Source organism: Cyprinus carpio, chromosome B18 (genome assembly GCF_018340385.1).
Source record: "Cyprinus carpio isolate SPL01 chromosome B18, ASM1834038v1, whole genome shotgun sequence".
NCBI lineage: Eukaryota > Metazoa > Chordata > Actinopteri > Cypriniformes > Cyprinidae > Cyprinus > Cyprinus carpio.
In genome coordinates, this window is record NC_056614.1 from 15,979,556 (window position 1) to 16,006,569 (window position 27,014).

The 27,014-nt window shown below is 35.7% G+C and overlaps 1 protein-coding gene and 1 long non-coding RNA gene across 4 annotated transcripts; one reads left to right on the plus strand and one right to left on the minus strand.

Moving 5' to 3' along the window:
* Positions 1 to 27,014, plus strand: LOC109108839 (heat shock factor protein 1-like). Its single transcript, XM_042744021.1, has 14 exons — positions 1 to 491; positions 14,707 to 14,989; positions 16,495 to 16,603; positions 16,698 to 16,825; positions 16,967 to 17,091; positions 18,113 to 18,188; positions 18,321 to 18,388; positions 18,942 to 19,041; positions 19,234 to 19,352; positions 20,438 to 20,632; positions 20,748 to 20,856; positions 20,990 to 21,055; positions 25,146 to 25,290; positions 25,399 to 27,014. Exons 2-13 carry the CDS (start codon positions 14,864 to 14,866, stop codon positions 25,242 to 25,244), a joined length of 1,320 nt encoding a protein of 439 aa, XP_042599955.1. The 5' UTR covers positions 1 to 491; positions 14,707 to 14,863; the 3' UTR covers positions 25,245 to 25,290; positions 25,399 to 27,014.
* On the minus strand, positions 20,454 to 24,790 carry LOC122140428. 3 transcript variants are annotated; one of them, XR_006157102.1, is made up of 3 exons: positions 24,527 to 24,790; positions 20,707 to 20,862; positions 20,454 to 20,589 (listed from the first exon to the last, which is right to left on the minus strand). It is a non-coding gene; the product is annotated as an uncharacterized LOC122140428 (long non-coding RNA). The 3 variants fall into 3 exon arrangements; XR_006157100.1 differs by lacking the exon at positions 24,527 to 24,790 and adding an exon at positions 21,600 to 21,916; XR_006157101.1 differs by lacking the exon at positions 24,527 to 24,790 and adding an exon at positions 21,600 to 21,916 and having other exon boundaries at positions 20,496 to 20,624.

The window sequence follows — 27,014 nt, forward strand, 5'->3', positions numbered from 1 at the left end:
TTATGTGTGTTTTTGTCTGCTGAAGCAGCTCAGCAGAGTATGTGGAAAGTCGAACGCGCAGCCTTTCAAACTCCATTTGACAATCAACTTTGTCCAGTCTCTGAGCTATTTCTCGCTAGAAGATATGACCGATAGCATGGTCATTATACTCGTTTAAACTAGAGTTGCAGATATCTCATAATCTTTCTTTTCTTTTTCGGCTGTGAAACAACGGCCCGGGCCAGTGTTGCCACCTTGTGGACTAACTAATTAGAGCAAAAACAATTCGAGGCGTGTGTGCGACTCTTCCCCCGCAGGCCGGATGAAGATGACTGGGGGGCCGGGTTAGGCCCCTGAGCCGCTAATTGAATAGCCCATCCGATAGTATATAACATAGTTTGCTGATGCAACCATGTTATTTTAAGATTGTTTCTACAAGTCTTTCAGCTCTTTTATCATGGCTAGTGTTTCATGGGACTTGTATCCGAGCGCTCTGTGCTAGGCTGCACCAGGTGAGCAACCGAGAAGTTTACTATGTCAGAAAAGCTTTACATATGGAACTGGTTTTGTGATGCAAACATCATATTTGTTTTGCCTGTTATAGGGGGACAATCAGAGCTTGAGTAGAATATCCTTTTTGAGACCCTCTATAGCGGACAGCAAGCCAAATCTGTTTACCACTTATGATAAGATTATATGGGCACACAAACTCGTGAAATGTAGGTAGAGATATGGTTTTTCCAATGAACCTATGTTGTTTTTTTTAGCCTTTTGTTGGTTAATCTAACATTTAAACATTTAAAAACCATGTTGAAACCTATATACATGTACCTATTAACTTATATAGCTTAGAGCTCTGTTTAAACCTAATATAAAGAAACATTTTGAGGCATCAGATCCCAAGTGGAGAACACTAAAACAGGTGTCAACTGATTCTAAAAATGTTTTATGATCGTCCACTTTTTCCACCACATTTGGATGGAGTTGAAATGTATGAGTTCACATTGGTTTCACAGGTTCAACGTTCATTTACTAGGTGGAATACAAAAAAGCATTAATGAATATTTACACATGAACTCTTGGCTATGGTGAAACAGTGGCTGGTTACTGAGGGCGGCAGGCACAAAAATGCTGATGCATGACTGGAACTCCTGCATTTGATCTTTTTCTGACAGTTTTAGAAAATGTGAAATAAGGTTTGAAAGACTCTCAGTATACTTCTCTCTTGCATTCTGAAATTCATAGCAATAAAGGAGTAAGTGAGCACATACTCTTTGTTCTTTAAGAAGCCATTTTTGTCTTTGTCTGCCTTTTTTTTTTTGCTAGACTGTGATCACTGAGCCTGCATTTGGTCTCTCTCTCTCTCTCTCTCTCTCTCTCTAGTACATTATGCCTATATTTCAGTTCACTTCATTATGTACTTTAATTTTCCCAATGGTCCAAATATTGTTTTGCTCTGTTTTGGTTTTCGTTCATGTCACTGCTTTAGTAGCAAAGAATGCAGTTTATACAAATATGCCAATGAATTCACTGAAATTGATTAGATTTGAAAGATCTGATACAAATTCAAGTGGCTCAGTTTTCTCCTGTTCCAAAAGTACTAGCCTACGCTTAAACTGACATCACATAAACACATATGGTATAGAAATGCTCCATATAATCTTATGAAGATGGAATTGAGTATGGAAGTCTTGGTCCAATTTTATTGCCTGAATATTTATATTTAACTGCCTCTGTCAACACTCCCCAGGCCCCTGTTATGAATATGAACTTTAAAATAAAAATAAATCAGATTTCTTTGCTACTATCACTAATGACAACCATTTGAATGTTTTGCAGTAATATCCTATTGTTGATAATTAGGCCAGTGAAGCTTTGTTGATTTGATTTGATTTGACTTGATTTGAGAAAGAAAGGGGGGAAGGAGAGAGAGACCTAGAGAATGAGACAGAGAAGAGGTGAGAGAGAGACACTGGTAGGAGTGATTGAATCTGAATCTGGCAGTGGATATCCACCCACGCACCATTACAAAGCAGTTCGCCCAGGCTTGTTTGCAGCGTTCACAAGAATGCATATTATTACCACTGACATGCTCCGTTTCACTACACATGCATGTCATGTGAATCATGAAGCTTTTCCTTTGCATATCTGTTTAAAATAGAGATCCAGAAGGGGTGATAATGTTAATGGTTGTTTACAATGATTTTTAGACTGTGATGGATCTATGTGCCAGACACTGATCTGTTATAATGATAACGTTTTGTTTCGTCTAATCATAACAAAGCTTTTTTAGTGCACTGGAGTCATGATAAAATATACAGAGACAGAAGCGAGACTTCTTCTTATTTCCTATAATCCATTACTGAAAGTGAAATCTGTACATAGCCTGAAAGTACAGTTGCACTGAACGCAGGGCTACAGTATACTAGCACAGGTAGGTTTTATTAATGTAAATGTTTTTTAACGTAAATGTTTGTTTTTTTTCTTCTTTGCGTTTTTTAATTTTTAAATATGGAAAAAGTTCCTTATTTGCCAGTGCAAAAATTCTTAAATCAAGAAACATTTACTTAAGAAACAAAATGGCATTAGATAAAAAGTCTTGTTTTCTGATAAACTGATCAAAATTAAGTGAATTTGTGATTAAAACAAGAATAAATATCTGCTAATGGGCTTGGAAAAATCAACGTAATTTTAAAGGGAACATATTTGCTTTATCCCGTTGACAGTTCTTGATTTGAGCACAAACTGACTTGTAATGTCATGACTTTATAAATTTAAGGCTTTCTGGTCTTATTTAAGACCTTTTTAAGGCCATAATTTGCGGAACCTCTACTTTTAAATAAAAAGCCTCTTCAGGTGCTTTTGAAAACTTCATGAATCACTCTATTACCCCGAGAAAACAAGTTACATAGATTTTGTTGTATAACAGCCAATTACTTTTTTTACATTAACATATGATGAATACAATATACAATATTTTTGTGTAGCTATTTAAAGCAAACGTGTTCACTATATTGTCATTCTTTTCCTGTCTGCATTTGAATTATCTTACAATGGAGATCAACCACAAAATAACCCCTGTATTTTGGGTTGTTATATCAATGACATCACAGAAGTATAATTAGTGTCGCCCAAAAGAGAAGGTGGTGTGATCAAAACAAAGGGTCAAGGGTAATGCAATCAGCTGTTTATGAAGGGCAGATGTATAGGCATTCAGTCCCACTATTTCATTACCATTCATTCCAATATGATGACAAGGATCATAATAAGTGTTCTGTTTTAGATTAATATGTAATACAGTTCTCAAATAACATGGATATCAGTGTCACTGAGTTCAAATCCACCTTCAGAAACACTGAGGGAAAGAGTGAATATCACAGGAAGCACAGTGAACCTTACACAATCAATGTATCTGATGCAAGAATATCAGGGAGTCATGCAAGCATCATCATGCATGAATAGGGAAGAGTGCAGCAGTTATGACAGTCCGAAGATGATTATGTTATGAACAGAACCTCTTTTTCTTATTGTTGTTGTTAGTGTTCTTTCTTGTTGGGAAAAAATGTAATGAGTGGCACTAATAAACTAATACATTTTTTTTCATGCAAATAGATAACATCTAGCAAAGAAAGAATAAACTGTGAAAATGGAAAGAGCATAAGCAATAGAAATTCCACAGTGTAAAACAGAATTGGGATTGAAATGCCTTCAAAGTAAAAAAAAAAAAAAAAAAAGGCTCTCATTCTATTTTATATGTATCTTTATGTCTGTCTCTGTCTTCTCAGTTGTGATGCATGCAATTAGCTGTAATGGGGTTTGCTTGAGTGTTTTTTTTTTTTTTTGCCATAATGATTGTCAGGATGTGGCCTATATGAGAGAAGAGCAGAAGCTCTCAGGCTACAAACTAACAAGATTCTCACTGGTATGAAAGTCAGAACTGAGTTTATGAAGTTTGCATTTATTAGGCAGTTTACTTGGTCGTTGCTTCCGAGAATAACGGTTGTGCAGTGCAGTGAAGCGACAGAGAGAGAAGAAAGTGCAGTGACTTATTAAGACAAAATGTTTTTCATGCATTGTTTTGTATGAATTGCATGTAAACTCAACAGCTAAATGTGTTGCTGTTTTTGACTATATACTGTCTCGAGAATTTAGTAATTTAGAATTTAGAAGTAAATCGTCTAGGGGTAGGTGAAAAAAGGACTAGAGGTCAGCAGAAGTGTTTTAGTGACCAAAGTGCAACAAATGAACATTTAGACTAAACGTGAAGGGAGAAACAGGTTTATTTTTTCTTCAGAGTAGTGCTCAAAAACTCTTTCTGCTGAGCAAATAATGTGTTGAAGTGGTATGTCTCCCTTGCACTGGCTGACCCCTATCAGAAGGTGATGAACTTGATGATTGCCTTCTAGAACTGGACCATCAAATCCTGTGTCAAATTGAATTTTCTCAGTTGTAGCCCAAAGTAAATCCTCTGTTGAGACTTTTCAACAACAGTCAGGGTTTGCCTTCCATTTAAGGCCCTGTAAGATTATGGTTTGCAGCACCTTGAAGGAGTTGATTTTGGACACAGCGACTGACAGGAATGAAGGCTTTGGAGTTCCACAAAATTATCTCTACACTTCAAAGCATCAGCTCATCATTAGTTTGGTAAGGCTGAACCAAGACAACTTACTGTTCAGTTTCCTTTTTCTATGCAAATGTGTGCTTTTTTCTTTTGGATACAGTGTGTTATCTTACAGATCACTTGTGAATGTACAGTAGCTCTAAAATGTAGTTGGACACTTACAAGTGTGGGGGTGGAAAAGAAGCTTATGGCACAAAGAGAGCACATGAAATAGGGAGAGAGACCAAAAAAGGTGAACAGCAACACATCGAAAGATGTGAAAGGATTTAATTCACACTAGCCAGCCCCAGACACACAGCGACTGACAGGCCACATTAAGAGACTTTGTCACTACACATTATTTCATTTCATCATGAAGGAAGACGCTAAGAAAAAGCAAGACATATTGAATAACATGGTTTTTATGAAAACCCCCAGAGCACCATTGCAGTGTTTGTCCTTTTATGAAATATATAGAGAGGCACAGGCAAGGAAACTTGGGATCACACACACAAATCAACCAATTAGCTGTTCAGTCATTGCTTATATCTGAAAGAATAGCTTATTATATAAGAAATGTCTTTTTTGATGTGTTTAGAACTGAACTGTTGTGTCAAGGTCAGTACACTGTTTGGCAAGCAATTATTCATAAATAAAGCATTTTCTATCTTCCATTTCCATGCATGAAATGAAAGTAGTTCAGAAATACATACTTTAAAAAACTATTAAAAAACAGGAATAGTTCACCCTAAAATGACAATTTGCTGAGAATATAACCTCAGCAAGATGTGGATGATTTTGTTTCCTCACTGGAACACGATGTAAATTTACTATTACATCACTTGCTCATCAATGGATCCTTTACAGTGAATTGGTGCCGTCAGCACTGGAGAAAGCAATATTATGGATAGCGCATCAACGGTTTAAAGGTTTAAAGACAATTGTTTATTACAAACATGCAGCTCTTCATTCTACAAGTTGTTAACTTAGGCTATATTCTGGAGTCGTGCGGACTATTGTGATGATTTTATCAGCCGTTTGGACTCTCATTATGACGGCACCCATTCACTGCAAAGAATCCATTGGTGAGCAAGTGATGTAATGCTAAATTTCTCCAAATCTGTTCTTATGAAGAAACAAACTAATGTACATGTTTGCCTAAGGTTTTTCATTTGGGGCGAACTATTCCTTTAATACAAAGCTGTTACTTTAAAAATTTTCCTTTTGTTATCTACAGACAAAAAACTATAGCAGCATGCAGGTTTGGCATGACAGAACCTTGAGTAAATGACAAAGTGTTTTAATTTTGGGGTGAACTATCCCTTTATGTTCCTTTCACTCACAGTTTTGTTATATACAGCTCTGGAATAAAATTAGATTTAAGTGTATCGATCAACAAATGTCCTAAAAAGCATACTGCTAAAAATCAAGTTAAACCGCTGCACTGTAAGTGTGCATCATATATTGCACACTTAATTGCTTATTTTATATCGGAGCCTTTATCAAAGCTCTTCAATATTTCAAGAGAACTAAAAAAAAGTGCTTCCAGCAGTTATTATGTGGCTCTTAAGCCTGTAAAATCTGGAGGTTTCCATTTAATTATTCAGACAAAATGACAACTCTCATGAATAATGTTATGTAAGTTTGGAGCTATGAATTCACAAAGTTATCTTATAAGATGAATCGCAGCGATCTATAACTGAAAACAATTTACAATTTGTATTTATATATTTTACAGAATGAATAGTATAAGTCTGATAGTATATGAGCATATATCACGATGACATACATGCATTTTACATACATCATGCTTGTTTTCTGTTAAAGTGGTGATAAAAAATTAGCTCCTTTCTGTCTTCTTTCTTTTATAATCTCTCAAGCCTTTTAGAAATTACAGGCATTTACAATAAATCCACTCTAATCCCATGAACACTGGCAGTATATGATGGGACATTTAGCATGAACACATGATAGCACATGTGTCCCTGCCACTTACACACTTCCAAGACATGGTTCTATACAAAGTACTGCATTTCCCTTTAAACCCATTTGTTTATTTTGATCAAAAACACACTTTTTAATTTTAGCTGATTCTACATGTTCAAAACCACCAACATGAAGATGCCACAGTAATAGAAAGATGCCAGAGTATTCAGGGAACAAGTGTTTTCGGAATGAACGCAATGTCTTCTCCGGGGTTTTGAAATTCAAGGAAGCTTTATGGACAAAACTGACAGTGAACTGCATTTCTCTTTAGAGAAGGCGCACCAAAGAGCTTTGATCTGGACAGGTCAGTGTTGAAACAAGTGTTGTCATGGGCTCTGGTTGCTTTAGTGATCTGGCTTACATGGAATAGCTTATCTCAATCCTCTGTGCTTCCAGGAACATGTTGTCACCATTGAGTCCTTGCTGAGAAACTCCACATGAAGAGAGGAACAAAGAGAGCACAAATTAATTTAGATACATAAAGGTCATGAGATTTATACACTTTGTAATGAATTTAAAATCAATTAATGCAGTTTTATATACTCACAGAAAAAAAAATTGTCACTGGGGTGGTGCCATTTTAAAAGGTAGGCCTACTAAAATGTACAATTTAGGTACTAATACTGTACATACTTTAAAAATACTAATATGTATCTTTTAGTTTAACCTACTACCAAAATGACCGTCTTTTTTTGAGAGTGTAGTAAAAATCATGTATGTACAGTATAGTTTCGGAAACAGGAGGGATAAGGGAAATGTTTATGGTAATCAACATTATGCCACAAATTTGGTCAGCTTCTATTGAACTGATTATGTTCCTTTGAAAGAATAAGCTGCTGAAAAACTTTTGCAACTTCAGGTCTGTTCACACACAATTCATCACTCTACTTTTTTAGAAAATTATGGCACTGAATGTTATGTTTTAGATTTTTATTTTTCATATTAAATTATGTAATTTGTTTTTTTTCTTTTGTATTTTATGTATTTTATTTTACCACTTCCTCTAGGCCAACAGAAAAATGGGTTGTATGCATGTTTTGCCTAAATTGGCACATGAAAAATGATCCTGCGTGCATTTAATATTAAAGTTTGGATTTAGGGGTAGATTTAAAGTAACACTTTTCTTTCACTGATGTTGATATCCATTCCAAAAAAAGTATGTTTTGTGCAGTTTGTTAAAATATGTATTTTCCTTGCTTGTATTTGCTTGCTGTTTACTTGTCCATAATTCTTAGTATGTGTCTGTTGTTTGACGATGTGTTTTGTATTAATCATCAATGTCTTTATATATTGAAGAAATAGTTTTTTATTCACCCTCAGGCATTCAAAGATGTAGACAAGTTTGTTTCGTCATCAAAACAGATTTGGAGAAATGTAGCATTACATCACTTGCTCACCAATGCATCCTTTGCAGTAAATGGGTGCTGTCAGAATGAGAATCCAAACATCTGATAAAAACATCACAATAATCCATGTAATCAACACGACTTCAGTCTATCAAATAACACCTTGTGATGTGAAAGGCTGCATGACTGTAAGAAATAAATCCATCATTAATATGTTTTTTTAACTTCAGACCGATTGCTTCCGGCTAAAATGCGATTCCTATATATATATTTTTGCTTTCTCCAGTCGAAACAGTTGTCTCATCTGAATAAGGGGAGAAATCTGCAAGATCAAGCACTGTTTACAAAAGCACATATAAATATGTCAGTGGATTTTGATATGAAAGGACAACAGGCAGGGGATGAATTTTTTCACAGGAGAGAGCCTTATTATTGAGTAATTTTGACCTAGAAGCGATAGTTTAAATGATGGGTTTAAAAGGATGGGTTTGTTTCTTACAAACACATGGCTTTTTACTTCACAAGGCATTTACTGATAGACTGGAATCATGTGAATTTCTCATGGTGGATAATTGTGATGTTTTTATCAGCTGTTTGGACTTCCACTTTGACAGCACCCATTCACTACAGAGGCACTGGTAGGCAAGTGATATAATGCTAAATTTCTCTAAATCTGTTTCGATGAAGAAACAAATGTATATCTACATTTCGAATGGCCTGAGGGTAAGTTTTTAGCAAATTTTAAGTTTTTGCTAAACTATTTCTTTAAATACACTGACTGGGAAAGGCTACTGACCAGTCAAGATATCTGAGACTAAATTTTAAAACTTTAAGCTGAACATTTACTTTAAGCAAAAGTACTGTTTTTTTTTTGTTTGTTTGTTTGTTTATTTGTTTTTTTGTTTACACCAGAGAAGGAAAACGTCTGTGTTAAAATCACATTCAAAACATGTCCAAAACTTTTGTGTTCAGCAGTCCGGTGCTGATATTATGTGTTGCTCCAACTTTTACATCGCCATGAATAAAAAAGAGATTAGTTGTTTCAGCCACTGTGCTTTCGGGTGTCTGAGAGGCGGCTGAGGTTCAGGAGCAGCTCTGTGGAGCAGAAGGAATGTTACTTTGGGGACTTGGCTCTTAACAGCACTGTCTCTGAATAATGCACAGGCCCAGAGAGGAGGGGAGATAGAGCAGACGGGAGGCTTAGGCCACAAAAGTGCCTCTGACATACAGCTTCCTCCTGAATAAAACACAGCCAGAACCACTTCAGTGAGAAGCAGCTAACAGGGAAATAAAGAAAGGGAGAACGACAAAATGGACAAAGCTAACAGAACAAAAATACACAGACAACAAGACATAATGGGGGTCCAAAAGTTTCAGACCACTAGTGAGAATTGTTTTTGTTTTTAGATAGATAGATAGATAGATAGATGGATAGATAGATAGATAGATAGATAGATAGATAGATAGATAGATAGATAGATAGATAGATAGATAGATAGATAGATAGATCACTATTGATATAGATACAGTATATATAAACCAACAACTTGAGTGAAAAGTTGACCTTTGAAATTAACATACATTTTGTGTTCACTAAGGCAAATGGGGGAGTGTTTGGGTAACCTGTTTGAAAACCATAATTATTTTTGCAATTTAATTTTTTGAAGCTAGTGGTGCACACATGAAATGTCACGCTTCAGCCTTAGCATCAGCCAGATTAATCAATAATCACAATGCACAATAACCTGCATTACCCTGGTTAATGAAACAGAGCAGACTTGATAAATGCACATTATGGATTCCTATTACAGTAAATGGATCTAATTTCATGCATTGACATTTCAGATGGAATTCTATTGACACCGTGCATGGCACTCCATGAGGTAATTCAAAAAGAAGAGGTTTAAATTATTTTATTGTATTGTACAGTATGTACTACGTAGAATCAAAGTTCAGATTTAGTTATATCTTTATACATTAATCATGATTCCATCTACTGTGTTCAACTATTGGAATTTCATTTGTTATTGAGAAGTCATGTAAAAGTCAGAGTCAGTAGGTTTGTTGAAAACACTGAAGAACTATTGACCTTACAAAACTGTAAGTGTCCTTTTGACCTAAAGTGGCTGCATTGTTTTTGTTTGCAACAGGCTAAGTGAGGGCAAGGGAAGTGTCTGAAATCATGTGGAAAGTCAAGCCAACAATCACGAAGATGTTTCTGCACACTTCTGCTCTGAACACACATGGTAGTATCAAGTGACAGCTGGTCGCATGCGCTCTGAGTCTGCGAGTGCAGAGAATGTGAAGTGGCTTTGAACACTTGAAAATATGACCTTCACACACCATCTAGTCGCTCGATCTGTTGGTTTGTTTGAGGGCAACAAACCGTTTTCACCATCTGCTAAACCAGGCAATACTTTGTTTTCTCTCTCTTTCTTCTTTCTTAAGATTATTTTTATTTTTAGATTATACTGTTTGTTTGATTTTGTATAGATTATACTGTTTGTTTGATTTTGTATAGATTATATTGTTTGTTTGATTTTTAGATTATATTGTTTGCATTTTTAGGTTATATTAATTTTTGTTAAATATTTTCTAATATAAAGCTATGACAAATAAATGAGGAAACTGTGAGGGGTGCATACAATGCATTTGAAAATAAGTGATTTAAGCTACGGTTTTCTGGGTGGTTGCTGAGGAATTTCTAAGTGGTTGCTACGGTGTTCATATTGGTTGCTATGTGCTTGCCTGCTGGCTTTGGGCAAAACAGCCCTCAGGTTTCTTGATATTCCCACCTTTTTCTTAATGCACTGCTATGCTATTTTGAATATTTTCACATCAGCCAGGTGAAAATCAAGCTGTATAGTGTATGTATATTCTATGATAATTATTCCATTCAGTTTGTTTTCGTAAGAAATTAACTGTATTATTTAGCAAGAGCGTATTAAATTGATCAAAAGTGACAGTGAAGACATTTACAAAGTTTTATGTTTCAAATAAATGCTGTTCCTGTGAACTTTCTATTCATCAAAGAATCCTGGAAAAAAAATGTATCATGCTTTACACAAAAATATTAAGCAGCACAACTGATGAAAATATGAAATGTTTCTTGAACAGCCAATCGGCATATTAAAATGATTTCTGAAGGATCATGTGACACTAAAGACTGGAGTAATGGTTGCTGAAAATTCAGCTTTGTCCTCATAAAAAAGTTGTTTTATTATTTTAAATACTAACTAATAATAATTTTGCTCATATTAAACCTTGGTATTAAACCTTGAAGAAAACTTTTGAAAGGTAATGTATATACAGCTAAAGGAATCGTCAAGATGATGCTAAAATAATCAACATCATACTGTATTTCTCCTTTCATCCCACACAAACTGAATTGCAGACTAGTTTTAGACTAGGATATGAATAATTGGTTTCTCTTTTTTCAGAGCATGTGGCTTTGATCGCACTTATGGCCTTAGTTCCACCTGAAGTTAAACGTCACAGTTCTAACACACCACTCAAGCTGACGTGTGTGTGACTGGATACTTCCTCTCTCCCTCTCTCTCTCTCTCACACACACACACATTCTCATCGCTGTCTTCTATAACCTGTTTTGACAAACCCTCGGGGTCACCACTGCATCTCACAAGTATTTCATTAATTATTTAAGTTTGATCATTAACCATTCATTTCTCTCTGATTTCTGTGTCCAAGTAGATTCTGAAAGGATGAATGGACATGTGTCCATGGCACAAATTCCTCATAGTGTTTAATCACTAATGGATTATGTGTTTGGCCAGATTAGCATTAGCATAATGCTGCATAAATGCAGCTGTGCTGCCGTCTTGGCTGTTCAGACCGAGGCCACCAAGTTCATTAGTTTAATCCTGGATCTCAAATTTATTAATAACAAGATCATGACTGACCTCGCAGCTGCAGGCACTGATGACTATTTTAAATTGTGCATCATGTGCTCTTTGACCCTCAGGCCAGTGATTTCTTGGACCTGCAATGTTTATATGACACACTATGGCAGATAGATTAGGGATTTGAGTCCAAACTGACAATATTTGTCAACATTTCATTATGTGATTTATAAATTATGACTGGACTCTGACTTTTCAGACTTACAAAATGTTAAAAGCATTACAAATCTGATGGTCTTTATTAATTTTAGACATTATTAGTTATAAAAGACAACTTTACCTTTGTTCTTTATTTTATAATAATTAATTTCAGTAATTGGTCATGTCAGCAACGATGTTAAAATGAACCATTTGGGGGGGGGGGGGGGGGGATTATTTGTACATTTGAAGTTAATTTCTACTCTGAACTTTGACCTGGGAAGTACTTTTCCACTTTTTAAATTTATTTTAATGTTATTATTTTAATTTAATTTAGTTGTATTTTATTTTTTATGATGATAATACCAATAACAAAATAAATCAAGGGATTTATTCATTATTTGTATTATTAATTACTCATTTTTAATTAGATTTTTGCACAGCTTAGCTTTTTGTTGGACTTGTTGGCTTAACCCTGAAAAAAATAATTTAAATAAATAATTGTGAATGATGAATGATGAAAGGCTTTTTAGGCATCTGACAAATTAAAATGTTGTGCAAAACAATATAAAGTCAAACTTTTTAACATTATTTTATAGACTGTTGGGTAACCTTTTTTGACTATTTGGCATGTTTTATAAAAGAAAATTCAAGCGACACGTTTGAAAATAAGTATAGATATAATTACAGATATGAGGATGTCATTTTTGGTGCAGCTTGTCCATGCAGGTCGGTATTGTCTTGCAAACAATTCAAGTACAGTGCTAACGTCATACTGCAAACATTGCTTTTATGGCGAGGAGTGTAACTCATCAATAACTTGACTGTGATTTATCTCAGAAGTAGAAGATGGGAGTACAATAAATGCTCTCATGAAACTGCAGGATTACTTTAGGAGATGGAAACAAATTATAATTAGAGGTAAATTGCTGAAAAACAACATACAGCCTGATCCATAATTGAGTCTCATTAATCTACTCAGAAAATATTAATTTGTAAGTGCCTGGCAACAGAAATTTCTTACTCATCTTCAGCAGCTAGCAAACAGTCTCTTACCTAGTTACTACCCACTCGTGGGTACACACATAAACACAGACCGACCTCCCACATGACAACAAACCTGACAGATCTGTGCATCCTCATGCAAATAAAACACTTCCTTCTTCCTGCAACACTAATTAAAATGTGCCTGCTGGAACAAGATAAATGGGAACAATTTACTTATGTTGACTGCTGAAGTTAATGCTGAATCTTTATTCATTAACTACTGGATGTACATACATGGGATTTCTCAAAATTGAGTGACTTGCATTGACGTAATTCTATAGTCTGACAGTTAGAAAGTCAGTTGTCATAATGGCCTATAACCTGTTTAGCATATACAGATGCTGACCGGTGATTTGAATTTTGCATGCGTCAGCTACTAATCACGTTTAATTCGTTCAGGCTTTGACCTGAATGACTACAGAAGCATTTATAATGTCTTTGTGACCATGGATTCTATACTTTAGCTCAGAACCGCTGTTTTTAACAAAGAGATATTTATGTTTACATTTACAGGCATCTATATTCATTTTTGATATTATTGCTAACATGTTTTGCACCCCCTCTCTTCAGTAACCTTGTTACCTTGTGGGTTGCATACATACTTAGCAATCTATTTAATATCCCCTGCATGTATATGTGGTTGCTTCATAATGACATTTTGTGCTTTGCACTTTGTCTTACAGAAATGTTCAGTTTGACATACTGAACGAATTTCAAGATTGTCAACATACAGAAATCTTATGATATTGTTGATTAAATGCCTGAATGTCAAGCATTCAGTATCTTTTATTCATTCACTGTTTTGCTAGATGCTGAATTTTACAGTGTTCATAACTACAGAAAAATATTCTATATCACGTGTACTGGTACATACGTTTTTTATGGAAAAAAAAATAGCTATCTGTTCAAGTGATCACTGGTTTGCATGACTAACAAGAGGTAGAAGGCTAAAAAAAATACTTCAGATCTGGATTGTGGGTCCCCCTGCTGGTTACATAAGGGTAGAGCTTTTTATGTTATTTTGTTTTATTTTTTATATTTCATTTTATACTAAATAAATTATTTATATTTAATAATATAGTTTTATTATTTTATTTTTAATGCGTAAAAGTGTATGCCACTTCCAATAAAGTTACTTGAATCAAATAGATGTTTTCTATTTCAAATAAATGTTATTCCTGTGAACTTTATATTCATCAAAGAATCCTGAAAAAAAATTGTTCATGGGTAAAAATGTCTTGTGGTTTACAAAAAAATATTAAGCAGCACAACTGATAGATAAATAGATAGATAGATAGATAGATAGATAGATAGATAGATAGATAGATAGATAGATAGATAGATAGATAGATAGATAGATAGATAGATAGATCGATAGATAGATAGATAGATAGATAGATAGAATATTCCACCTCTTGAAGACAAGCAGTTTTTTTTTTTTCTAAAGAACAACCTTAACATCATAAATGATCATTCAGAATCCACACAAAACCCCACACATCTGCCCAGCACACTCTCCTGTGCAGGTTGTGTTTGGCCATTGTGCTGCTTGCCGTGACAGTATGCCATTATTCTAGGCTTTGTGTGGGTCTGTATTGTTCTCCTGTGGGCTGCTTTGTTGAGTGAGAGGGTATAGTGGTGATGCTGCGGGCCATTGCTTTATGCTGACTCTGACCTGTGGGAATGGCAGGGAGCGATATGGTCCTATGACTAGGCCACAGACAGAGAGAGGAGGAGAAGGAGAGAGGAACAGCATCAGCAACGCACAGCCCAAGAGAGCATCGATTTGGAAATGGACTAAAATACTACTGGATTAAAGACTCATCTGTTCAAGTCCAAGTGTAGTCATGCAGGAGAACCCAGGATCTATAGGTGTGGATGGAGGATACGCCAGCAATGTACCTGCTTTCCTCACTAAACTCTGGACTCTTGTGGAGGACCCAGAGACCAATCATCTGATTTGCTGGAGTACTGTGAGTTCACGCTGATATATATATATATATATATATATATATATATATATATATATATATATATATATATATATATATATATATATATATATATATATATATATATATATATATATATATATTTATATTTTTTTTTTTTTTTTTTTTTTTTTTTTCATATTTTCAGGGAACCCTAATTGAGCTATAAGAGAACACTCGGGGGTCCACAGAAAATCTGAGAGAAATTTAGAAAAATGATTCTTTGATATTGTTATTTGAGGTAGGATTTTTTTTTTCTAAAACAGATATAGTGTTAACTAAGCAAATATTTTACAATATTTTAATCATGGTAACACATTATAATAAGGTCCCATTAGTACACTAACAATTAGCAATAAATTTGTTACAATATTATAATGTTAGCTTATGTAAGTATTCATTGTTATCTACTGATTGTTATTTCATGTTAGCATTATCCATTAAATAATATTCATATAAACTACTTTTGATTTTAAAAATTAATTAGTAAATACTGTAATTAGCATTAAGATTAATAAGTGCTTTGAGGTATTTTTCATTGTCAGTTCATGTTAGCAAATGCGGTTAATTGAGCCTTACTGTAAATTGTTACCTAATCATTTGTTTTAGGAAATTCATTTGGCAAAAATTTTCATAGAAAAAAAGTATATATTTACAATGTATATTTCATCACTTTATATTACCACCTTGTGTGAATCTGGCATATTATTCTTTGTGCATAATGGAAATGTAGATTTAAAGTGGTTTTACTCTAAAGACGAACTCTAAAATGGCTCTTGAACTGTTTGGTTTAGTCTCTGTGGCTCTGAATATTATTATTAATGATGTTCTAGCTTATGTTATCTGAGAATTATTAATAAGAAGCACTCTGTTTATACAAGCTATTCAAACTGCATCCATACGAAAATATCCCAGTTCAAAATTAATTTGAAATGAACATCAGTGAGAGGTGCAATCAAAGGCCAATAGACAAAAGTGTATTGCCTGAACTTGGAACCAAAAAAAATCAATGACAAACTCTAAAATAAATTATTTTAATCAATATGTGAAGACTTGAGAATGTTTATGATAATAATCGGCTGGTGAGATTTTATTTTATTTTTATTTTTTTCATCTCTACCATTAGCTTAACATATATTTGGCAATGCATCACCAACACTGGGCATATGAATTCATTTGTTAAAAATCCTATGTATCAAAAATCATTTACACTAGAGTTGTTTTCATTTATCATTCTGCTTTGTGTGCAAAAAAGCAAAATAAATAACAGCAGGAAGACAGTGAAAACTCAATGAGGTTGAAAAACAGGCAGGCCGTGCTTAGCAGATGCTTCTCTCTGATTGCAATCATGTGTCTCAGTTTTGCATTTAACAATGTCCTTCAGGAATAACTCAAGCAAGAACATTAAAAAACTCCCTTTCACAAAAACAAATTATAATCAAAGCAAAGACATATTTACCTTTTTGGCTTGTTTTCTCTAATTCTAGACGGGCACCAGCTTCCATGTTTTTGACCAGGGCAGGTTTGCCAAAGATGTTCTGCCCAAATACTTCAAACACAATAACATGGCAAGCTTTGTACGCCAGCTCAACATGTGTAAGTATCATTCTGTGCTGACAAACATCCCAAAGCTATCACAGACTCTTCAGACTGAAATAGTGTTTGCGTTAACCTCTCACTTCTCTCTCAGACGGCTTCAGGAAGGTGGTGAATATTGAGCAGAGTGGGCTGGTGAAGCCCGAGCGAGATGACACCGAGTTCCAGCACCTCTATTTCCTCCAGGGTCACGAGCATCTGCTTGAACACATTAAGCGCAAGGTGAGACGTCTCATCTTTAAGTGATTCTCACTTTTGGTAAATTCTCAGTCAGAGGCCATGACACACACACACACACACAGTGCTGGAGGTTTATGATCTCACATTACTGATGACTGTTTATGTGTTTGTTTGTGTTTTCAGGTGTCAATAGTGAAGAGCGAGGACACCAAAGTGAGGCAGGAGGACTTGAGTAAGTTGCTGTATGAGGTGCAGGTGCTTCGGGGCCAACAAGAGAACATGGAGATGCAGATGCAGGATATGAAACAGTAAGATGTTTATTACTCATCTATACATACATGCACACATACCCAATTAATCCAATGGCATCATTTACTGCCTATCCTTGCCTTTAGTAACAAAAAAACTGAACCCCAACTTGCCCTTTCATCTCTGTTATCCCTCTAACTTTTCACCTACTTCTTATTCATTGGCTTCTCTGCATTGTGAATCTCAGTGGTTTGGTGTTTGTATTTCTGTATTTCTATTTTTCCATCCACTCACTCATCCATCTACCCATCTGAATGTCCATCCTTTCATCATCCATCCATCCATCTTTCCATCCATTTATCCATTTGTATGTCCATCCATCCAACCATCTATCTATCTATCTATCTATCTATCTATCTATCTATCTATCTATCTATCTATCTATCTATCTATCTATCTATCTATCTATCTATCTATCTATCTATCTATCCATCCTTTGGTATGTCCATCCTTTCATCCATCTATCTACAGTATTTTTCCATCCACTCATTCATCCATTTATCCATCTGTCTGTCCACCCATTTATCCATTTGTATGTCCATCCAACCATGTCTATCTATCTTTCTATCTATCTATCTATCTATCTATCTATCTATTTTTTTTTTTTTTTTTTCTATCTATCTATCTATCTATCTATCTATCTATATATCTGTATTTCTATTTTTATATCCACTCACTCATCCATCTACCCATCTGTATGTCCATCCTTTCATCATCCACCCATCCATCCATTTATCCATCTGTTTGTCCATCCAACCATCTATCTATCTATCTGTCTATCTATCTATCTATCTATCTATCTGTCTATCTATCTATCTATCTATCTATCTAGCTATCTATCTGTCTGTCCTTTGGTATGTCCATCCTTTCATCCATCTATCTACAGTATTTTTCCATTCACTCATTCATCCATCTATCCATCTGTCTGTCCACCCATTTATCCATCTGTATGTCCATTCATCCAACCAACCAACCAGATATCTATCTATCTATCTGTCTATCTATCTATCTATCTTGTAGGCAAAATGACGTTCTGTGGAGGGAGGTGGTGTCTCTGAGGCAGAATCACACACAGCAGCAGAAAGTCATGAACAAGGTAAGAAATACAGCTCATAACCACAGTGAGAGACAGTGGGTTTATTTGGCCATTATTTGGGAAGATGCTGTCGTGCAGATTTTGTGACTGAGTAACGCTGAATCACGCTCTGTTTCTCTGTTCTATTAATAGCTGATTCAGTTCCTGTTTAGCCAGATGCAGTCCAACACTCCCAGCACTGTGGGAATGAAGAGAAAACTGTGAGTGTACCTATTCATCTGTAACACGCCAAATAATCTGAAGCACTTGGTTTTTTATCGAAACACACACACACACACACACACAAAAAAAGCACAAACAGAAAATAGCAATCAACAGCCTGATGCTCCAACACAAACACAGTAGAGGGAACGGCCAACTCAGCTGGAAACAGTCAGCTGATACAATTCACTGCCCTTGCTGTGATGAATGGACCTAAATGCTGAGTCAGACCTCCTGAGCTCTTGCCCTCACACACACAACCACAAACACGCACACACCTGAACTGTAGCACATGACCCTCTACCCTCTATTACAAAGGTGCTGCATCAGCTAGTGTAATGCATGAGAACAAACTAGGTAAGAGGGACCGCAAGAGCCAGTGCTTGGTATTCCACTGTAACTTTTAACTGTCTGACTTACAAATAACAACATTTCTCCAGTGTTCTTTCACAGTTTTACCACTAGAGGGCAACAGGATTGTAACACTTCAACAGTCAACACTTATTGATGTGGCTTTTATTAATTATATGTTGCATTCTTCCTTCTCCCCAGTCCTCTCATGCTGGATGATGGCTGCTCCACCCCTCCTGCCTCAAAATTCAACCATAGCCACTCTGCGGAGTCCTTGCAAGAATCTTTCTATATCCAGTCGGTGAGAAAGCTTTTATATTAAAGATTGAAGATCTGACATAGAAGATTTTACTCACTCGCTTTCATATTAAAGATTGAAGATCTGACAGAAGATTTTACTCAGTGTTTATCATGCCTCTTACAACTGGTGTTTTGATGGTTTTCTCAATCAATAAAATATGACAAACACAGACTCTCTTTCATGTTCAACCAGCCATCCACAGAAAGTGCATCCTGCTCCACTAGCAATGTGATGACAGGAGGGCCAATAATCTCTGATGTCACTGAAATCTCACAGTCCAGCACAATGGCTTTACAGGCAGAGGAATCTAGGTGAGTGTACTCAGACTGAGCTCCAGAGTTAAAGGGGTAGTTCACCCCAAAACACTAATACATTATTATGATCATGTTTTTTTGGACCCCATTAAGTTTCAATGTATTGACACAAATGTTCTTCTAAATAGGGAGAGAAAACAATGACAGAATTTTCATTTTGTGGTGAACTATCCCTTTAAAAGGATACTCCACCCCAAAATGAAAATTTTGTCATTAATCACTTACCCCCATGTCGTTCCAAACCCGTAAAAGCTTTGATCATCTTCAGAACACAATTTAAGATATTTTGGATGTAAACCGGAAAGCCTGTGACTGTCCCTTAGACTGGCGAATAAATAACAGTGTCAAGATCCATAAAAGGTATGAAAGTCGTCGTCAGAATACATCATCTGCCATCAGACGTGCAATCTGGGTTATATGAAGCGACAGGAACACTTTTTGTAAGCGAAGAAAACAAAAATAATTCTGTCAACGGTCCCCTCTGAGTCTCTCCATATCACCGTATACAGTGTATCATTCGCACCACAAGGATGCACTGTTTTCTTTCAAATCAAAACTAAATACACATAGAAACAGCGCATCCTTGTGGCGTGGATGATACAAAACAGCATACGCAGCATACAGTGATAATGAGAGACACAGAGGAGATTGTTGACAAAGGAATTGTTGAATAAAGTCATTATTTTTGTTTTGTTCGCTTACAAAAAGTGTTCCCATCGCTTCATATAACCAAGATTGCACGTTTGATGGCAGATGAAGTATTCTGACGAAGACTTTCATACCTTTTATGGACCTTGACACTGTTATTTACTTGGCAGTCTATGGGACAGTCACAGGCTTCCCAGTTTTCATCCAAAATATCTTAAATTGTGTTCCGAAGACGAAAGAAGCTTTTATGGGTTTGGAACAACGTGGGGGGTAAGTGTTTAATGACTAAATTTTCATTTTGGGATGGAGTATCCCTTTAATATCACTATGTTTATAGGGCCCTAAAATTTCCACCATTTGAAAAATGTTGACAGAAAACTAAATTTGAGAAAAAATACAATGGAATTTATTTACTACATGGTCTATTTGTTTAGAGAAAAGTGTCTAATGCTGATTAAGGAAGAGCCAGTGAGTCCTGGGGTGCAGGGACGAGGAGAGGGTGTACCACTTGGCTCCTGTGAGGTGTGCACTGAACCCCCCGTCCTCCCTGTTGCCATGGTACAGTCCGTCCTAGAGGGCCGAGGATCTAATATGGGAGAGAGAAGGGCCAAAAGACCCATGCTGGAGAGGTATAATATATCATATAATATATCATATCACAAATATCTACAACTTAGTTAAGGCTATCGTAAGCAACACTTACATTTTACTTCACTGAAAAATCTATTTTAATTTATATGTAAGATCAGAGATTCCTGATGGTGTGGAGAATGTTGACATGAGCCTGGAGGATTTACAGCTGCTTCTGAGGAGTCACCAGCAGAGCATGGAAACCAGTGCCGCAGCAATGGATGTAAGTCTGAATCGATACAGGGAGAGAGCGAATCCAATGTTTACACACGTACAACTGAATGGGAGGATAGCCTTATCCTATTAATGACCTTAAAATACATAATGGATTAACAGATCTCTCCTCTTTCTCTTAGCCCTTCACATTTAGTCTATCTTTGAACGAGTGGAACTTCACAGAAATGGACCCAACCCTGAAATCAGTGAGTTTACTGTCATTTGTAAATAATCAGAGACATTTAATGTAATTTATTTTTCAACAAATAAAATGAACAAATTGTAATCGTAAAACCATCTTCCAAACCATATGTTTTGCCTGACCCTAAATCACTATGGTAAGTCAAGTCTTTAGTAATTATTTATATTTCAGAGTTGTCAGTATGGATTTCCTGGGAAACTGCATATTTTCATGCTCGTCCGTGTGTGCTAACATCATATTCGTAAATAATGGAAAGAAGGCCAGGTTCAAGTCTAAAAGTGTTTGCAAGCAAGAAGGGAAAGCAAAAGTGCTCTTAATAAAACTAGAATCAACATAGCTTGCATAGAAATACATTTGTTGTGAACTGATTAGTTTTGTAAACTACTGTTGGAAGAATGTCTACCAGTTATTATTTTGGTCTATTTGCCTAAATTGCCTTGCCAAGTTGCAGTCGTTGTATCTAGTGTCAGCATTGCTACATTTTTTGTAATGTTATTTTAAAACAGTTGATTTCAACAAGTGAAAACAACAACACCATGTAAGCTTACCTGCTCAAAACATATTTTTATATATCCGTCTTTTGTTAGAGACTTTAGGGTAGCGACGTTTAATTTTTTACAGGAATGAAAACCACAAAAGTAGCAGAGCCGAAGCACAACTCACGTAATTATCAAAACAATATTCCTCCGCATGTGACTTGTAGTTTAATACTTCAACCGCTAGAGGGCCATAAAGTTACAAAGCGTTGCTTAAATGCATGATGGCTCAAAAAAAAATTAAAACAAAAAACAACACGAGAGCATTTTCAAATTAATGCTTGCATGATTGTATGAACTATTTTCTAAACTATTATGTGTATGTGCATGTTAGATTATATTATGCTCTCTATGCTAAATCCAGTCCAAGTTTTAGCTGATTGAGAAATCAAGCAAACAGTTAACTTATTTAGTTGGGTTGTTTTGTTGGGTTTTATTGGTGCCTATTAAAAGAAAGCTTAAACAGCTTACAAAGGAAGAACTGCTATTAGACCATTGAATTATCAAGTTGCAAATTAATATGACAAATGAAAATCTGAGGCGGTCTCTGTAGTGGTCACTGTATATGCAATACCTGTCCACGAGGGAAAAGATGAAAGTCTCTGAAAGTCATTTGAACATGTCTTGGCTGTTTTAGTGTCTTTTTCCTTCTGCAGTGGCTTCCAGTCTGTCACTTGGTGATGAGGATATGATGGGGCATCGGAGTTTTGACTCGGGATGCAGTTATCTTCCGCTCTGCCTCTCATGGCAGATGTCTGCAATGTTTTCAGTCTTTCTCCATTCCAGCCCCTCCCAGAAGTGTCAGATTCCTCTTACAGGGGTGTAGCCGATCGCTCCTCAGCTTTTTCCTGTTCTTCACAGCCATAATGTCTCTTTTCTTCATGTTGTATCGCCCTTTGGCAGCTGCCCAAGATGTCGTCTTGTTGCTTCTATAAAATGAACACTCAAGAGAACCGCATTATAAACTTTGACCACAATTGCATATAAGCAATCTCTGGTATGGTCAGTAATCTTGGGCAACTGTCAAAAATTTAAGGAATCTCATCCAGTTAACAATATATATATATATAGCAGTTCTTTGGTTTATTTTAATAAGCAAGTTCTTCTTTGCTGGAAAAGTGCAAGCAATTCCTTCTTTGCAGAATGCAGAAAAGAGCAGTAACCTATTCTATCTGATATGAGCATTTATGAGCATTATACTTCTATAATTCTTATGAATACATCAGCATGATGCATTGTATTATAACTTCAGACTGAAATCTTTTTTCTTAATCTAAATTATTAGCTTAATACGGCCGTTTAAAATAGTCACTCAATCTTGTTCCCATTGATCACAATGCACAAGTTATTTTTGTTAACACAAAAAACTATAGTCTCAATCTCCACAATGTATCACATTTTCAGGCTGTCCCCCAGAGATAACGGACACACAAACTTCACTCTTGTAAAGATAAAATGTAATGCAAGCTATCTCTTTGAAAACATCTATTTATCATTATATTACTTGTTTATTCATCAATATAATTCCCTTGTGGCTCCCACTTTTCATAAAACTAGCCTTTAACTTTTTCAGAGCCAATACTTACTCAAATATCCTAAAAAAATTCTGCCAAATCATCTAAATATAGTTTTCATTTCTCCTCTACACATTGCCATCCCTCTGATCAACAATCCTGTCCTAATTTTGGCTTTGTTGGTTACTGACATATAGGCGTGCTTCCATTTCCCTTCATATTGCGCAAAATGACATTGCGAATTGAAATACGCCTAATGGAAACACCAATTTAAAAAAAACTTGCTGTTTTTATTCATATTTTATATTTTATTATTAAAAAATTAATAATTCGCAACCTGCTGTGGAAACAGGGTTTTCGCATTTACATGTCACATGCCTTATGTCGAAAAAAGTCATATGATAATTTTTTCAATGTACTATAACCTCCAAAAAACATTTCATACGTCCGGTATAAGGGTTTTCCCCTACCATTAATGCTTAGACAATTTACACTGCAACACATCTGCGATGCAATTTGGCTCTGATACAGCCACTGAAGCTGATCGCAGCCACTCTAGTCAATGCTTGTGTTTGCTCAAGCCGCGACACGGAGGCTCTGAAGCAGCTCTCAGCTGTAAAGATACATGCATACGCCTCCTTTGAATAAATATAGCCAAAATCAGTTGCCATGACTTATCGCGAGTGGCAAAAAATATTACGTTTTTAGAAGCATAACCTTGGTTAATGGAAACACTGTCATTTCACAATGCTTTTTTTAAATTAAATTTAATTTTTTTTTTATTTTTTTTTTATCGACATTTATAAAATATCAACAAAGTTTTTGCGCAAATCTGTAATGGAAACCCACCTAGTGCCTCCTCAAAATAGCAACTCACTGATCAAACACAGCTGAGAGAGAACAAAGCAAGAGTAGATTCGTTTCAAAACTTCACTAAATCCAAGTGAACTTAGAATGGCAAATAGCCATTAGATGAATGTGCACTAAACAATTTGATGGAACACTACTCTGCTGTTTCACCCATCCTGTATAGATCAAGGGACATACATAGACAATTAAAAGAATTGCGATTTATCAATTTATTTGTTTTTAGTGCCTTGCAAGGACTTCACAAAACTCTCAAATCATTTAAAATCCTAAATCTAGGAAGGACTGAGAATGTCAATGTGAGAATAGGTAACAAAGATAGCCTTTTCACGAAGCGTCCATTCGCTTTTTAAGAATGAGTAATGAAAAAAAAGTTATCTATTGCGAAACTTCTATTCTAATAACAGTCGGTCGCGACCCGATACTGTTCTTCCCGTATGTCTTACACAGTACGAGGATAACCCACTCTGCCAAATATGACAGAGTCCAAATTCACGGCACGAAAAATATGTTCAATTTCTTAACAGACAGTAAGAATAATTAAAGATTATTCCTCACCTGTCTGCAGAAATCCCGACGAGCCCCCACTGTTAAATAACACGTAATTCTGTCTTTATCTTTTCAATGCCGTCCGACCATTCTCAGTCCTTGCATGAGCTCATGGAAAGAAGTAAATGAACATGAAGCCTTTTAGTCTGCTCACAAACTTCTTCACCGTTTATTATTACATTCACACATTATATAGTTGCATTGCAAAGGGTGGTGTAGTGGTTTATCCAATAAGCATTGTACACTACACCATATAGGAATGTCTAGAAAACAAGGGGGGGTTTTCCCTCCTGCTTGCCTCTAGAGCCCGTACATCTGTATGTTATATAGAATGGAAGTATGGTCAGGAAGTTCTGGACATATTAGGCATACTCTTGGCAAAGGATACTTCAACTCTGAGCAGAAGGACAGACCAAACTCAATAACCTTCGGGCCTATAGCCCCCGTCCTGGTCTGAACATCTGAACTCATGAGGAAATATGCATGTGTGTGCATACATTGAGGTATAGAAAGAGAACACAGAAGGGAGGAGGGAGCAAGACAGAAGAAAAGGAGTAAGAAGGGAGGAGGGATTGCAGAGAGGCACAAAAACATCTGGCAGAGAGCATAATATAATCTAACAGTGCAGGAGCTGGCTAATGCCCTCATCCCTGCTGCTGTGTCCCAGTACATGTTTCAGGGTCAGGAAGGGGAGGCGTTCACCGCCACTGGCTATGAGGAGCAGTGAGGCCCTGATATGACAGCCAGCACAGATCCCTCCTGAGAGCGAGCAGGTACTGATCAAGTCACTAACTTGATGTCCAAAACTTTTGTCTAAATAGTTGTATACTATTAAAATCTACCTCACATTTATGGTTGTCTTGCTTCATTGTTCCTCTCAGAGTGATCCATTTGATGCCACTTGGATTGTACATTATTCCAACATCAGAAGAGAAGGCTCAACTTTATCTGACTAGCAGATGAGGAGGTTATAAACAGTATCAAGTAAACATGCTGACCAGCCCTTTGTGAAGATTCATTTAATTGGACATTGGTGGAAGGTGCATTTTTACAAAAACACTGGGAGCAATTCAACTCTTTGGAGATGGAATATTTACAGTAATCTTTCTCAAAGCCTATAAGGAGTTCAGGCTACATCAAGGTCATTCTGAAGATATTTTTATCATGATATAATGCATCCTAAGGAAACTTCTATTACCAAGGAAAAGGCAATATTAAGCATTTCCCTCCCTAATGACTACAATGCAGGTGAAATGTATGCAATATGACGTAAATCACTGTGGCCTGAGTTTGAATGCACTTTAGTCTGCATGCTTTGTGGAGCTGTGATTTCATTTTTCCTAAAATGTAACTGTAAAAAAAATGAATATATTTAGTTCAAATTGATATCATAATGAAGCACACACTTGTATTTCAATATATATTTAAAGACATATAAAAGTACTGGTTTAATCATATTATGTATGTATTAATGTGAGAGGTCTAGGGGTTAAAAATCAGACCTCGCAGAAAGAAAACTGAAAACGATGCACTGCTTTTTGCACAATTTAGTGTCTTTTTTGCAATCATATTTTAGTATCTGAAATATATTTTTAAGACATCAAGTATCTTTGTTTCAATTTATCCTTTAGTTGATCAACTAGCCTTTCAGAATTTACATCTGTCTTTGATACGATTATGATACATTGTGTGATATTTGCCCTCATTTGATACAAATGTATTGACCACAGTGGTTAGATGCAAAAGACAGAATCAACGATTCTTAATGCCTTTTTAAATTAGCACTATACTTATATAAAATGTAACATCTATATTTTAATTATTTATACAATGCATTCTAATTTGATGTTTTCAGCTGACTATTTCAGCCCAAAAGCAAAATTAGAGACTATCTAACAATGGCAGTGCCTTAGGCTTTAGGTAAGAATGTGTTTATTTTTCCTGCCAAACCTCATATATATGATATGAGGGCAAATGAACACACAACATGAGGCCATAATGCACTTTGTTATTAGGGCAGCCGTGTAGCAATGCAGAAAACCCTAGATCTCTTACAAATGTGTTGAATTTTAAGTGCAATACTGCTACATTGATTTGTATGATTTCTCAAGGATGCAACATCTGTGATGATTTAGATGGGAACTATGATGGAATAAAATTAATTGCACTAAGGGTGATAACTGTATTAGAAAAAGTGTTAGTTTATACTTTTATTTTTCCACTATTCTCTACCAAAGAGCAATAATTAAATGGTTTATTTTGAGAAGAGTGCTTTTTCACATAGCTTGCAAGTCTTTCATTGTATACTTATTTTTATTTCATAATGTAATTAATTGCACTGCAAAAAAAAAAAAAAAAAAAAAAAAAAAAAGACACCAATGGAAACCAATGTTTCATATTATTTCTGGATGTAGTCTGTTCCTGACTCCCACCAGCATGTTAAAATAGGCCCATGTACACATACAAAAAAGTAAAACAATAAACCTATTTTAAAAGC

What these genes read in the sequence shown, in the direction of transcription:
- LOC109108839 (XM_042744021.1), top strand. Translation starts at nt 14,864, where the DNA reads ATGCAGGAGAACCCAGGATCTATAGGTGTGGATGGAGGATACGCCAGC. An exon ending in AATCTTTCTATATCCAGTCG is followed by an intron (nt 19,042 to 19,233) that starts GTGAGAAAGCTT and finishes ATGTTCAACCAG; the next exon opens with CCATCCACAGAAAGTGCATC. An exon ending in TGGACCCAACCCTGAAATCA is followed by an intron (nt 21,056 to 25,145) that starts GTGAGTTTACTG and finishes CTAACAGTGCAG; the next exon opens with GAGCTGGCTAATGCCCTCAT.